General features: G+C 38.1%; 2 protein-coding genes across 10 annotated transcripts in view; one reads left to right on the top strand and one right to left on the bottom strand.

Moving 5' to 3' along the window:
* Nucleotides 1-279: 279 nt before the first annotated feature.
* The window catches only part of TASOR (transcription activation suppressor), a 35,576-nt gene continuing 20,774 nt past the window's right edge, over nt 280-15,081 (top strand). For all 7 annotated transcript variants that reach the window (XR_004253703.1, XM_032194010.1, XM_032194005.1 and 4 more), the window contains exons 1-11: nt 280-720; nt 8,049-8,194; nt 9,240-9,332; nt 10,377-10,449; nt 11,375-11,466; nt 11,807-11,965; nt 12,637-12,764; nt 13,389-13,420; nt 14,109-14,214; nt 14,648-14,751; nt 14,879-14,982. Coding sequence is in view for 6 of the 7 variants with exons in the window: in XM_032194010.1 (XP_032049901.1) it covers nt 333-720; nt 8,049-8,194; nt 9,240-9,332; nt 10,377-10,449; nt 11,375-11,466; nt 11,807-11,965; nt 12,637-12,764; nt 13,389-13,420; nt 14,109-14,214; nt 14,648-14,751; nt 14,879-14,982 (1,425 nt within the window). In the remaining variant the exon portion in view is untranslated. The remainder of the gene's footprint in view (nt 721-8,048; nt 8,195-9,239; nt 9,333-10,376; nt 10,450-11,374; nt 11,467-11,806; nt 11,966-12,636; nt 12,765-13,388; nt 13,421-14,108; nt 14,215-14,647; nt 14,752-14,878; nt 14,983-15,081) is intronic.
* The window catches only part of CCDC66 (coiled-coil domain containing 66), a 40,944-nt gene continuing 40,779 nt past the window's right edge, over nt 14,917-15,081 (bottom strand). The window contains exon 20 of one of the 3 annotated variants that reach the window (XR_004253705.1): nt 14,917-14,964. The gene's annotated coding sequence lies outside the window, so the exon portion shown is untranslated. The remainder of the gene's footprint in view (nt 14,965-15,081) is intronic. The other 2 variants (XR_004253704.1, XM_032194013.1) reach the window with 2 other exon arrangements.

Here is a 15,081-nt window from a genome sequence, read left to right on the forward strand (position 1 = left end):
CCCCCGAGGCAGCAGCGGCCCCGCTGGGAACCCTTCGTCCTCTTGAGGAGGCGGCTGTGGCGCACCAGCCACAGGCGGGCAGGCGCCTGCCCTCTCTTTATAACGTTCGCCGGCAGCGGATTGGCGGAGCCGGGCCGGGCTCCAGCCCCGTCCGCCCCGTGCCGTCGCGGCCGCCATGTTAGGGGGGGGGGGGGCGGTGGGGCTACCATAAAGCGAGCGGGCGGGGAGGGAGTGCTGGTGGCGGGCGGCGCATGGCGCTGGGCAGGGGTAGGCTGGCGGGGGAGGAAGAAACGGCGCGGGTTGTCGCCCTGGCTTGTCGGCGATAGGAGCGAATGGCGGATGCCGTGATCTCCGGCGGTGGCGAGATGGAGCTGGAGCAGCAGCGGCGGCCGGAGAAGAGCGGCGCGGGCCTCCTCGGGGCGGAGAGTAACAGAGCAGGAGCCGCCGAGGACGCCACACAAAATGGCGGACGCTCTGAGGGCAGTGGCGCTGGGGAGGCGCTGCTGGTGGCTGCTGTCGCTGCAGAGGACAAGGGCCCCCCAAACCTCAGCATCACTAGCGGCAGCCAGCGCAGGAGCAGCGTCTCGGCAGCACCAGAGCAGCAGCAGCAGCCGCCGCCCAGCGATGCGTTGGGGGGGTCGCCCCCTCTCCCTAAGCCCCCAGAAGACGTGCCTGTTAGGAGGAACTTTCAGATCCCCAGGAAGAGCAGAGAAAAGAAAGGTTGTGCCTTCCCTTTCCCTCCCTTCTCTCCCTCGCTCCTATCTTCATCGTATTCATTATGCAGGATCTTTATGCGCCTTACACAGCTGCATGTAAAATCCTGCGGGTGTGTAGGAGGCTGTGGCATGGCTCGGACTGACGAGGTAGCTAGGGATATGTTTTCTGGTATCAGGGAGGCTTCTACATTCTTCTTTCTTCGTACCCCTCCCTCCTTTCTTTTCCATTTTTATTTTGTCACAAGGAGGAACGAATCAAACCAACTCAGCTTGAATTTCAGACCAATGCCTTAAAAAAGGCAGGAAAGCTGGATGCGATCAGGGTGGGCTTTGAGTGTTGAGCCTGGCTCTGCTTCTGGAGATGCACGCAGAGAAGATGGTTCTCTGGGACACGGACATGCAGAGAAGATGGTTCGCTTTCTCTTCCCCCTGCCATCCTCACAGCAGGAGAGGGGTGTAACCCTCTTTAGGGTAGACTGGCAAACACTGAGCAGTTTCATTTAAGTGATGAGGTGCAGAAGATGGTTCTTGTCTAGTGAGAGTTCCCCTATTTGCAAGCAGGAAACAAGCATCACATGTTAATGTGCCTCCTGCTGGAAGTTCCTCTTCCCAGCGTCCTCTGTTTGTTTTTTGCTTTTTGAGTAATTCTTCATCTAAAAGCCCGTGGTGTTTCGTGCTTTTCATGAGATTCCATTGGCCTCTGCTTATCTTTGGTTTTGTTCAGTGGCACTGAAGACATGTTTTCCAGAAACCTATCTCAGTTCTTGACCCGTTGCAGCTTGGGGTCAGTAATGTAGTATGTGTTAAAAAATACCTGTTTGCATAGGCTTCTAGTTTTTCAAAGAAGAGTCTAACATCTATCTTCTTGAAATACTTTCTTCTGTAAGGAAGAGATGAAGGTAGGTTTGTTCCATTATCCATTCTTTCCCTGTCCCCCCTTCCATTTTTGGCAATAACTTCCCCTTTCTCCTTTTCTTTCCTTCTTTACCATCCCCATCTCTTGAGGGGGTATACCAGGCTGGCAGAGGTTCGTTACAAAAAGAATTGGGTTGATTTGTAGGAGGAAAAAAAAAAACAACTTCTTAATATTCATCTGATGGGGAAATGTCTGGAAAAAAACATGGTGCCTCTTACACTTTGTTATCTCAAGTGTGATTACATTTGAATACTTTTAAATATAACTCAGTAGCGTGTATTACTTAACCACAGACATGTGAAGTTCTTGTTTAGCACTTGGTTCCAATGTGAATGAAAATCCAGGAAATACCTTGTTACATCACATAGTTCATCATTTGTCTCTGCGGAAGTATCTCTGAAGTATGTAATTCAAGCATCAGACTCCTTGTTAGGGTAGAAGAGGAAACCATTCTTATTGTAATTCTAAATACACTTGCAGATACCAAGGTTGTTTGACCCGTTTTTAGGGGTTTACTTTTTAGTGGACTGGAGTCCTCTTTCTTTCCAGCATACTGAAGATTCTTGGATGTTTATTCTTAAGTCATATTGGTGACTTACGGTTTCCGAAATACTCAAAACAGACTTTACATTCTGTCTACAGTGCTTGTGGGCTTATAATTGTTTATGGTTGCTTGATTGGTTTTGCAAGATCAAATTTTTGTATTATGTCATACCATAATACAAAGTGGTGTGAGAGAGCAGATGATCAGAAGTCAGCAAGCATAAAAATTGCCAACATGATCTTTGAAGAGAACTGAAGTGTTGTTGATACTGGCATTTGAGAAACAATACAATTAAATCAGCTCTGGAACTACATGAGAAGATCAACAGTGCATGGATCATCTGATCTTATATTGGCATACACTTAAAAGGTACATGGTTCCAGTATTCAAGTATATCTTGTTATATAAGAAGTAGAGATGTAACATCTGTGCCTCTCAAGAGAGCTGCTTTGGCTAGATTCCTTCCAGCATGAAGCAACACATGGAAGCTTCTTCTGGCCTTGTTTTTGGAATTGCCCTTGTTTTGCTTTCCAAATTTCAGTGTTTATTCCTGGACCTACCATACTGTTAGGTACCTGCTGTCTTGGTTATGAAGACTAACCTGTCATGTACAAACCATAAATTCTATTCAGGATAAAGTAACTTCCTTCTTTTTTACTTTATTTATTTATTTATTTATTTTCCCCAAAACGTACTTTTGGAACAACTTTTGATTGTGAAGCAATGATGTTCATAAAATTAAATCTGTGAAAAATGTAAAGGAAAAGCTATAGAAAGCTTCGAATGCAGTTCCTTATTCAGCTCTTCTAGGATTTATCTATGAACCTATTTGGAGACTAATGAGGGACCAAAAGTTGATGGAAAGAACCTTGCCATTGTGGAGGAATGCATCTGGAGGTTGCATGCTTTTTAGAACTAGCTTTGGTTAGCTGTCACAGAATCTTCTGACTTCTTTTTTTCTAGTAGAAGAATTATGGAAGCCAGACCTTATGGAAGGTTGGCTTTGAGGTGGTGGAGGTTTTTTTGTTTTGTTTTTCTGCATGTGTGCATGCATTTTTTTTCAGTACTTAAAAGCAAGGTGTCTTGAAGTTGTTTTCTGTTCTTCTTGGTATATACAGTTTGGTAAGAGGTTGTTAACACTCTCCTGAGTTGCTTGGCTCTTTTTCATGTTAGAACTGTAGCCTATTGCCATGGCTTCTTCTGATTTTATTGTCAGATTTCAGATGTCCAAATCTGCCTGAGACTTCAAAGATCGTTTTTGAACAAGACGAGGAAGAAATTACTCTCAAGATAAATTATTAGAAGTGTGCTTTTGCTTACTGAACTAACTTCAGCATAGTGGTGCTTTTACCGGAAGGCAGTTCCAAAAGACAAAAGATATGCTTGAGGAGCTGCCATTGCCTGAAGGGATTGCTTGCTGGTAGACGTTGGGCTCTTACTTCCACCTTCCATGGCTGACAAAATTAGCAAACGAATGCAGTTTCTCAGTCATAGTGGGGTGAGAAAGATCTTGTATCTTTGAAAGTCTTAACAAGTACTTGCTTGGAAGACTTGGTAACTTAAAAGCATTTGATGTTTCATTTTCTTTGTCTTTTGTCTTCTAATCTTCTGTGTCTTTAGTTGGATTGTGTATCTGCTATTTGCTACCTTATGTTTCTACTTAAGGATTTTTTTAAGCCATCCTTGTGGTAACTACTTTTGAGAGCAAAAGAAATTTTGGGCTGAGAAAGATCATGTAACTCTATCCTTATGCTTCATTCACAGCACTGATTTTTGATCTTAGTCTTAAAAAAAAAAAAAAAAAAAAGACATTAAAAATGCTTTTTATTTTTTTTAAGCAGGAGTAGTTTGTAAAGAGGTTAAGATGCTGCCAAGTTATCTGATAATAAAATAACTAATTTGCATTTCTTCAATTAAAGGGTAGTTCAGTATGCCTTAAAGAGAATCTCATCCTTTTCTTTGTATTCTGACTTAAAACCTGATAGCTCCAAATTCTGTTTACTCAAGTCAAATCAGCAAACAATTGGGAATGTGAAACTTACAGCAGCTAGGGAGCTCCATGCATCCAAACACACACCCTCGTGTTGGTCTCAAGAGTAGGGACTGTATTAGTTAATCATATTTTCTACTTAAAAAGTACATACCTATTTGCCAGTACACTAGGTAGAAAATAAGTAGCAGTACTGTTCTTACTTCCGCAGAGCAAATTGGCAAAACCCCCAGTAACTGAATGTGTTGTAAGGACTAGCATGCAATATCCTAACATAAATTACTGCCTGATTTACATGGGTCAATAAAGGTGCAGCAAATCCATGGTAGGTTTGTACAGTGAAAAATAAATAACACATACATTCCTTTCAAGTGATGTGGGACTGGAGATAAGCATGACAATCTTATCCTTTGGCTATAAGCACAGGATGTGGTGACTGCTGTAGATGGACTGATTTAGGACTTGGTTTTTATTTCTCGTTTCTGAACTCTTCTGTGTAGTATAGACCCTTGCATAGTGACCATAAACCTTTAGGTAATAGCTAGCTGCCTTTTAGCATCAATGCACAGACAACAGATCAAGAAGCACTGCCTTGCTTCTTACCTCAGTAGGTCATGTTTCAGGTTTTTCTGTCCTTGTGTTTTGGCATGTACATAATTTTTTAAAGAGGGCACAGAGTGCATTGTCTTCACTTGGTTAGTGTCTTACCAAGTCCAAGTCCTGCAGTGCCACCAGTTCTGGAAGGATGGACAAAGTAGAGTTGAGTCATCCGTGAAGCATATGATTAGTGCACTCAAAGACTTGTACTTGGATGAGGAAAAGCAACTTCATACCATTCACTGTAACTTTTGTTTGACTGCTGTATATAGTAGTTTATCTGAAATTCAAACCTAAGTCACCTTCTTTTTTTTTTGTTTTGTGATTAAAATACTGTCCAGTGGTCAGTATAGTAGATTTTCCATGCTCTGTCCATCATTTGGTACTTCAGAAGACGATAGAAACAAAATTGCTGCTCTTGAAGAAGAAATGCATGGTTGGTGCAAAGTTCTCAAGCTTAGTGTAGATTGCCTGCTTCTACTGTGTATGAAAAGATAGCAAGCAGACAGTAGGTTTTGGTAATAAAATCTGGTGTTTATACTCTGAAACATAAAAAGTAGCAAGTTAGTTCTGTAAGGAATTCACATTCAACTGATTTCATTCATGTTCCTTTTCTCTTGGTCGGTGGATGACATCTGATCATAAAGCCAGTCGATCAAAATAATTAATGCATGAAGTGATGCAAGGTTACCTGTGTGATGATTACTGTTCTTGTTCACTTTGTGTTACTGTGGGCAGTGAGCATCAGAGGAACAAATCCCTTTACTATGCAAGTTTTGGGTTTATTAAGCATTTTCCTGCTAAAAGGTGGATCTAAGTTCTCATTCTTGGACTGATTAGAGCAGTTAGGAATCAGTCGTGCTTTAATGTTCTGTACATAAATACATTAAAAACTTAAAATCTCAGGAGTGACCTTTGCCCATGTATTTCAAAATATTTCTGTTTTCATCTGTCTTTTCTGCAAAGGTAACAAAAGCACTTCCAGTTTCATTCGTACCACTAGTGACTTTATGATAGATAACGCTTGTTTAAGGTGTACATTTGGAGAAGCACAGGAGCATACGAATATTACTGAATAAGTAACAACAGCAATAAAACCTACTTTCAGTCCTCTGCTAAGACACTGAAGAATTGCTATATTAAAAAAAAAAAAAAAAACTCCAAAGTACTGTACTCCATAATAAAAGGGATAATGCAAAGCCCTCCCCTAAATGTTTTGAGCACTGCTGCTGCAGCAGTCTACATAAGGCCTTCCTATCTGAAGAGCAGGGCACTGGCTGTTCTCCAGTGAGTCTGTCTTGACTCGTTCTTTAGAGCTTTACACAAAGCAGGGAATATCTAAATACATGGGAACAGCAGCAGTATTGGAATGAATGGCAGGATCTCCACCGATGTCCTCATGTGCCTCTGCCTAGTTTTGAGGCTGGGCAGTAGGCATGGCATCACAGTCACGGGTCACCAGCAGGTCCTGGGGAGTCTGCTATTGCCTGGGCTCAGTGGTAAGAGATGGGCTGGGTTTGACAGAGCATGCATTTCTAGGGAATAGGGCTGTGTGTGTGGAGGACATGCACGGTAATTGTCCAGGAAACAGGAAATGTGGGCAAGCAGCTGCCATTGGCAGTCTGTCTTACTGGTATTTTAAGAAGAGGACTTGGCAGTATGTGAAGCCTGTGCCCTACCATACTGTGGTTTGATAACTCAGAGCTGAGAGGGGCCTGAGGGCATGAGTTGGGTCAGGCAGTGCTCTTCAGCGTATTTCATTAATAGTTTTTTTTAATAGTTATGTATCTAGCTAATAGTTTCTTTCTTCAATACAACTGCATTCAATCTTACAATATTACACTAAGTTTAGAATTTCTTCCACTTCTGATTATCTGTACTCCCAAATTGCTGTTAGCCTTTTTGAGAATGGACATGTTATCGCAAAAAGAGGTGTTATAAGAACCATTTCCTAATCATTTTCAGAATTTTTTAAAGCAACACTTGTGCAGTGTTGCTCCTGTTGGAATAATTGCTGTATTTTAGTTAGTGGATGGGATGCTACATCATAAAGTGGGCATAAATATAGCTTTTGCTAGATAACTCAAGTAACTTCAGTTTCTGTTTAGAACATTTGCTTCATGCTCAGGTTAATGCAGTAAATATTTCCTGTTAAAATAAGGCATAGATTACTATCTAAATGTGCTCTCATTTCAATTAATGAAATTGGAGATAAGCTATACAGAAGCAATTCAACTCTATTTGCTGCTAGAATAATGGTAGAGCATCCTGTGTATGAGCCAAGTGCTACTGTAGTTCATTCCCAACTATTGTAACTCCTAGACATTTCAGCTGGTGGTGGTTTGAGGGTTGTTTTGGAGGAAGATAAGTGCTCCTACCCCTACAAAAAGAGCAGAAGCCGTCTCAGATGTGGTGGGAATGCTTCCTGATATTTGTAGTACTGCAGGATGTTGCACTTCCTGAGCCTTGTGAATGGTATTGCACAGAGAAACCAGTTGCTGTTCTGAACTGGTTCAGTTCCCTCAGGACTATTACTTTCCTAGATGTAGTCTCACAATTGGCACTCACATTCTTTGCTGGCACACACTCTGGTTCCTCTTCTGATCAATTTGTCACTTGTGGTACTCAGAAGCTTGGGGGCATGAAAACTTTTCTGTGTGAACTTAGGCGAGATTCCCCAGGAGGCAGTTGAAGAGCTTTCATTTTGAATTCATGTAAGGGATAAGATCATAGAGCATGAACACGCGCAGTGTGGTTTTTCAGCAATAAGAACTTATTAAATTTATTCATATTTAGCATAATTACCATATGCAACACAGAAAAAAACCTTAATAGTTCTAAAGAGATGCTGAGCCATGAAATTGTTTTTAATGTTTTTATTAGAACAATTTGTTCCTGGTTTTTAATTAAAAGAGCTAATTAATTTAATTAAAATGTTATAAATTTAATGACAGTGTTTTACAGTACTTAGATGTTTTCAAATTATAAATTGAGACATACTGAGGTGCTTCCCTTATAAGCTTCTGAGAACTAGCTGTTCAAAAGGAATATTAAAAAAGCATAAAGTGTCTTTTTTTTTTTTTTTGAAAGATGCTGTAATTATAGGAACCTGTCTTGCCTAAATTCCCCCTTAGAAAAATAATTTAGAATAAATGACATCTAAAATGGATCATGAACACGTCTTTACGTATAAACTGTCAATGAGCTGGAAAACTTAGGTTTTGTTTTGTTTTGTTTTGTTTTCAGACCAATGTTGGTGCTTATTTTATTTCTTCTCTTTTACAGCACTCTTTCAGCCAGTAGCTGTGGGCTCTCGAGAGTTTGAGGATGTTGTGAAGATTCTGCATTCATCTTACTTGGAACCCAGTTCAGTGTCGAATTTTAATTACAAGAGAGCCAGCTTAGTGCACAGTGAACTGTTGGAAAAGGAAGTGAGTATGTTTGTGGCTTCTCTTTATGGATAAGGTACAGATCAAATCAAATTAACTTTAGTGGTTTTTTTTGGAGTTAAGAGACAATGACCCAGGGATTATTTTCTACCTGTGTGCTTGATGATTAATTGCAAAACCACATTCCTGAGAATGTAAGCAACTATTTTTCAGGCAAGTTTGCTACTACACAGGTATAAAATAATACCTGAGACACTCGAAGACTAAAAGAAAAATTGTATTGGGTACCCTTTTGCTTTGTGTATTTTTTGTTTTCAAAAATGTTCTTGATGTATTTTATGCTCTTTATATATTTTTAATAACCTGTAAAGAGGTTATAGGGTCTACTTTGAATGGCCTCATGCTTCCTGTGAAATTTAATACCTTTCTTATACCAAGTATACATAATCTCTGTAATTGTTGTCCAAGAATTAAACTTGTAGCACTTCTGCTGTACCTTATCTCCTGTCTTAAATCCAGTCTTAGCTTTCTTTCACAACTGTGAAATAGGTTTCAAGTCCCGGTACCAAAAAACTTCAAGTACAGAGTGACAGTATATGTGACTGGTAAACTCTGAAGCGTATTTTTTTCTGCTACTATATGATTTGTGGTTTATGGTTGCAGCTTGGGTATATACAGCAACTGCAGCCACCTCCGCATTGAGGTGCAACTGCTAACATACATGCATTGTGTAAGAGAGAAGTGAATGTAAGGACAATTTTATGGAGTTTCAGACGTGATATGGAAAGCATTGAGCTGGATGCTTCTTCTTGACAGGCATGCTACTAATAACACTAAAACATTACTGCACTTACTGGCGCACATTACTGGTTTAAAGAATGTTTTCTTTTAGGCCAGTGATATTTTCTATGTGTATATGTTTGTTTTTTTTTTTAAATTGAATTGTAGCATAATGTAATCTCATTCAAATTAGCTTTTGATTGTTTTTCTGCAGTTGGAACTGCTAACTTAGAAGGGGTCTTAAAGCATTGACACTTGAATGTGACTGCAATAATCTGTCTATACATGTTAAGAACTTATTGTACAGTTCACAGAAAAACGCAGAGAGTTGAAGTTTGATGGTCGCCTAGATAAAGAGCTTTCTGAAACCTATGCGTTTCTAATGGTTGATCGACCTCAGGTAAGAAAACAGAACTGCGTATAAAATGTTTTTTCTGTTTTAATTCACAAGCGTTTTCTTAAACTGAATGCTGTTATTGACACACTTCACATTTTTTACTGACGTCTTTAAATAATTTCTGCAAAATTCAGCCATGGAAGTCTTAGAAGGATTGGAAAGCGGTGATACTATGTCATAGTTAAAATCCTTTATTCGTTATGATTTAGGATGTACCATTTACATGTCTCTGTAAAAGTATATTTTCCATTTTAGACTCTGACTTACAGATAGAAAGGTAGATTTCTCTGGACTGTGTGTGGGTTTCTGTTGTGTGGTTGTTTTCTTTGTGGTGGCTTTTTGTTCTATCTCTTTTTTTTTTTTTTTTTTTTTTAATTTAATGAAGCTTGCATGTTTTCATTACAGTTCTTTTTTTGAGTAAAGAAGAGGTACCTTAAAGAGAATTGCATAAAAGTTACTTGTATGATGAAAACAAGCATAGTTCTCTTCCTGTTCTTTTAAAAGCTGGCTGAACAAAAATGCTCATGCTGTTTTTCTGTGTATTCATGTCAGACTTATTTTCTGTTTAGTAGGTAAGAAATACGACTTAGTGTGTAGATAAGACTCTAAGATATGTGTCACGCATATAGATATGTGGATGCATTCTTAGTGTATTTGTGTGCTCCAAATGTGCATTTGTCCTATATAATCTTCAGTAATAATAGAAAATGCATCTTATCTTTTGGGTTTCCAATGATATTTTTTAAATGAAAGTGATAGAAAAGGAAGTTCTTTGCTTTATCTACAATTAGAGAGCCAGGATTTCTTAAGTATTCAATCATATGGCAGGTCTACTTCTGTATTATGTTACTAAAATGTATTAAAAGCAAGTAATGTTCATGAAGTGTGTGTAAAATTTAGGATACAGAGAAACTGTTGCATTTGTTTGGGGGTTGTTTTATTTATTGTTGTTGGTTTTTTTAGCCCAAACAGAATTATGTTTATTGCTGTGTTCACATTCCGGCTTTCCTGATAGGCTTGTTTAAAAAAAATGCCTGTTTTCCACAGATCCAAAGCATATGTGAAAAGGGGCTGCAGGTGGGCCACTCCAAAATAACAATTCTTGGCAGCCCTTCCATGGGTAACTATCTTTTGATTATATGTGCTGATATTAGTCAGTGTGACTTGGCAGAGAATGTGATGCAATTGTGTAAACTTTCAGTGCCTTTCCTAGCACTTACCTGCAGGAACATCACATATAGGTATTTTTAGCAAAGTAAACTGACATCAAGGCTTTATTTTGTAACTCTGTTTTTGACTAGATTATTTAAAACTCCTTTTTCAGAGGAATTTGAGACCTAATTCTCATTTTGTTTCAAGTCCTACCAATACAATATGTATTTGATTTCAGTTGCAGTTATTTAATCAGACGTAGTCAGTTCCAACAAGTAAGTATTTGTCTGAGGCCTTAAAATCTATGAAATTATGTTTGAAATCTTCAAAAGCAAGAAATTACTTTGCCTTCTGCATTTGAGTGTCACTTCACAATTCAAAACCAGTGTACTCTTGTGAACAGTGTAGGATGAAAAATTGCTGATGATGCTAGTGCTTTCCTGACTTACTTGACAGTCATATCTTCCATTGCTTATACCCGTGTTTTGTAATAGGACACAATACAGAAGGACTCCAGGAGTTTTGGAAAAAAAGCAAAAACTGAAAGCAATATCTGTATAGCATTTGGGCAGAGCTTGTGCTCTTGGTCACAACGCTTTTAGTAATGTATTTTTTAGTAATGTTTTTCAGTTTGTACTCCTTTCAAACTGAGTTAATGTCCATGTTCTACTGTGATGTTTAATGCTGTGCTTGGTGAGAATAGACATTTATTCTACTGTCTAGAATGTGGAAGTTGTGAACATGCCATTATACTTTTTGCTGATGCAGTTAGAAAAAAATTGGTAAATCTTTATTGATTGGAAGACACTGAGTCCTATGTAATGCTTCTTCTACTAACATTTTAACATTCATCATAACGTCGTGTTTTTTTCTGTTTTTAATATTATTCTCAGGTGTGTATATCTCCAGGTATGCTGATTTGTTGCAACCTAATCCTCTAGAAGCTGGAGCAACTGGAGATGTGATTGTTTTTAAAATAATAAAGGTAAATTCTTCTTGCTTTCTCTTGAAGGCTTATATTGCTTAGTGATACAAGTAGTTCTAACCTTACTTCTTGAACCTCCATTCATACAATTGTCTTCTTACAGAGAATCTAGAAACCAACTGGTTTTAAAATCCAATGTTGACATTGAGATTAAATACAGAATAAGAAATTTTTATAAAAGTTAAGAAATATGTTTTCTACAGGAATACGTTCTTTTTTTTCATATTTTCATAAACATCTTTCCAAAACTTCTCTTTTATTACTTACTTCCTCATGTACTTGATGCAGTTTGCCAGTTTTCAGAGAAAAGCTTGTTTACAATTCTTCCGCTTTATTACAGGGAAAAATGAAAAGCATATATGACCACATAGGCATGAAAGCAGTGGAATCGACAGTGAAGAGTGCATTAGATCCAACACCCAAGCATGAATGTCATGTTTCAAAGAATGCAAATAAAGTAACCTCCTTGCTGGCTTATCGAGCATATGAACTTACTCAGGTAGTAGAAGGTTGAGTGTGTGTTAACTTAAATAAAAACCTTATTAAGCAAAAAACAAAACAAAAACAAACAAACAAAAAAAACAACAACAACCAATTGATAATTGTGGAGGCAAATTGCCTGAAGATGTAACTTAATACTGAACTTGTCCTCTAATGCTGAAGCTGTCTGGTGTACGTTAAGCAGTAGCTCACAGAAGCCTTTATTAGAAATTACAGAACAACGTGTCAGCCTCTCCTGTTAGCCTTACGTACATGTACACCCTAAAGTAGTGCCTGTCCTGTCAGTGTTAGGTAAACCAGGAAGTAGAATGTGGAAAAAAATATGGTAATTGGTCGTATTATAACATACATATGAGAATGGCATTTAAAACTGTATTTTGGGTAGCAGCTCTTTAAGAATTAGGTTGTTGGTGGTAAGAGCACCATAAATATGATTTATTACAGTAATTTATAACTTGATAGATGTATCAGATAATATTTGGCATAATAAAAGATTTCAGACTATTAAACTCTTTTTCCATTAGTTTGCATAAGTAGTTAATCATGAGGTATATTTTTTAAGCTATTGCTGTGAAACAGTGCACCTTTCTGGGGACAAAGGTCAGGGGCTATTGTATTTGCAAAATATAGTTTATGAGTTTTTAATTCAAAGCTATGTTATTTTTCTAGTACTATTTCTATGAATATGGCTTTGATGAGATAAGACGAAGACCAAGGCATGTTTGTCCCTATGCTGTTGTTTCATTTACTTACAAAGATGAAATGGTGCAAACACCAAAATTCCTGCCCCCATCAAGGTAAGCTAGAAAGTGAATTTTGGAAAGACTGCATTCAACGTGAATTCATAGCTCTTAGTAATAGTTTTGCATCAATTTAGATGAACAGTGCTGAAATGGATGGATGTGTTACAGGGATGTAGTATAATAAATGTTTCTAATGTAAAGCAAGAGGTGACAGAATTGGTCTTATGCAGCAGGCTGCCCTGTAGGAAGCAGTTCTATTGCTCTTCTCATTTACCTCACCTTCTACCCTAGGGGGAATCCAAATAAAGCTTTGTAGAATAGAGTCATACAAATGTTCACAGCAGTACCTTGTTTGGTATTCCAAAAAATGTTCTGTATACTTAGTCACCAGACTATTTGCTAGTGTTTTCTTATGGCTTGTAGAGCGACTGTCTATGTTGATGACAGATACGATATGATACCTGTGCTGATAGGAAGGCATCCAAATGTGGGGACTGTACTAGTGCTAACAACAGTTACTGGATGTCAAAATCAGACAAGTTGCTGTAATGGTAGCTTGAGGCTAGAGAGTGTAATCAGCGTTGCTATTACTAGATTGATAAAGTCTCCTTAATATAAGGTTTCAGTAGCCACAAGCTTCTGTCTCAAGCCAGTAATCATCTCCTTTCTTTTTGTTAGATCAAACAGCTTCAACACAGAGAGAAGTACAGGTAAGAATGAATTGAAATTTAGTACTTCTATGATTGTAGGCTTGGAAAGTATTGGACATTTTTGCCCATGTAGTTTGATTTGTGTTTAATTAGAATGATTGCTTGGTTATGTTGACTGTCTACCTAACTTTTATTCTGTACCATACTGATTGCAGCGATCTCTTGTGATATTGGATGGTGTAACAGACACCTTCAAGTGTATGTTCTTCCCTTACTAGAACAAACCAGAACTGAATAAAATCGAGTTGTCTTTTCCCTCTGTTTCTGTGTATAGCATAGTAGGAACATACCTTCTGCTCACGAATCTGCTGTTCAATGCCACTTCAAATAACATGATCCCCTCCCACTTTTCTTTTGAACATCATTCAAGCAAAATATTCTTATGTATAAACATAGCAGCAGTTAAGTTATGAGGATGTCGTTGGCAACAAGGACATGCTTATATATACGTGTACAGGTAATATACCAACTACTTTACTCTGCTCAGAGCAGGTCAAAACAAGATAGGATTGCAAATACTCTTTGTTACCTTAAATAATAGGTGTAAAGGTATTATTGTCTGGTGTGTTATTAGTAGGAAATTTCCTCAAAATAGCTTTTGGAGGTTCAGCAATCTCTTTAATACTATTTCGTTTCAGTCCCTCCTAACAAGTGGTTTCACTCTATTTCTGTCTCCATCTTAATTTAGATAAATCTAACTACACATTATGGAGGGGACAGCTCTGGAATAAAGGCAAACTCCTGTGCCATGTTTCCTTGAAGTCAGGAGCACGTCCTTTCCTTCCATGCAAGCTGTGAGTATTACTGTTTAAAGAATAAGTTGAAAATACTGCTATGTCAACTCTATTAGACTAGTGAATTTAAGACATATTCAGGTAAAAGTCTAAAATGTACATTGACCAGATGCTTTAAATACCAAACTAGACTTAAATCATGAGTGTCCAGAGCTGCCTTTAGTTCATGCTCACAACTTGTCAGTCTTCGGTGTTGTTGGTGTTTTTTTTCCTGTTTTGTTTTTTATTCTTTGTTTTTCTTAAGTGACACACACTCCTTTGGAACAATAAATATCATTGTCTCACAGGATAGCTTAAAGAACTGATGTTTTATGAGAATGTATTTGATAATTCTTTTTTGGTCAATGAGGATCAGACTATGAAGGTCAAAGAAGAGAGGCCTTTTATTTATTTATTTTTATTTACCTCTCCCTCCTGCACCCTTTGTCTCTAGTCCTGAGAAGCTTGATGTTGAAAAAGTTGTAAGCATTGACCAACTGAAGAAGAAAATTTCACCTGCATTGTTGTATAAAGAAACTTACCTAGGAGCAAAAGAAGGTAAATTGTGCTAGTTTTTTTTTAATTTATTTTAAATTTTTATTTATTTAAGAACGTTTAGAAGTTTACTGAGTTACAGTTTTATTTTTTTTCTTCTAAACTTCTTTCTCCCCTTGTACCACGTCAGTGTTGAAGAATGGAATGTACTGTAGTCTTTATGAAGTTGTGGAGAAGTCCCGTTCTGGTAATCACTTGGAGGGATTACTTCAAAAGCTAGAGAAAGAGAAACTTGTGAGTGTTACAGATTTGACTATTCACTTTTCAAAATAACTTTAGTAACTAGAAATTGAGACATGCGAAAAGATGCATGGTCTCACTGGAATTACAAAG

The sequence above is a fragment of the Aythya fuligula genome, chromosome 10 (genome assembly GCF_009819795.1).
Source record: "Aythya fuligula isolate bAytFul2 chromosome 10, bAytFul2.pri, whole genome shotgun sequence".
Taxonomy (NCBI): Eukaryota; Metazoa; Chordata; class Aves; order Anseriformes; family Anatidae; genus Aythya; species Aythya fuligula.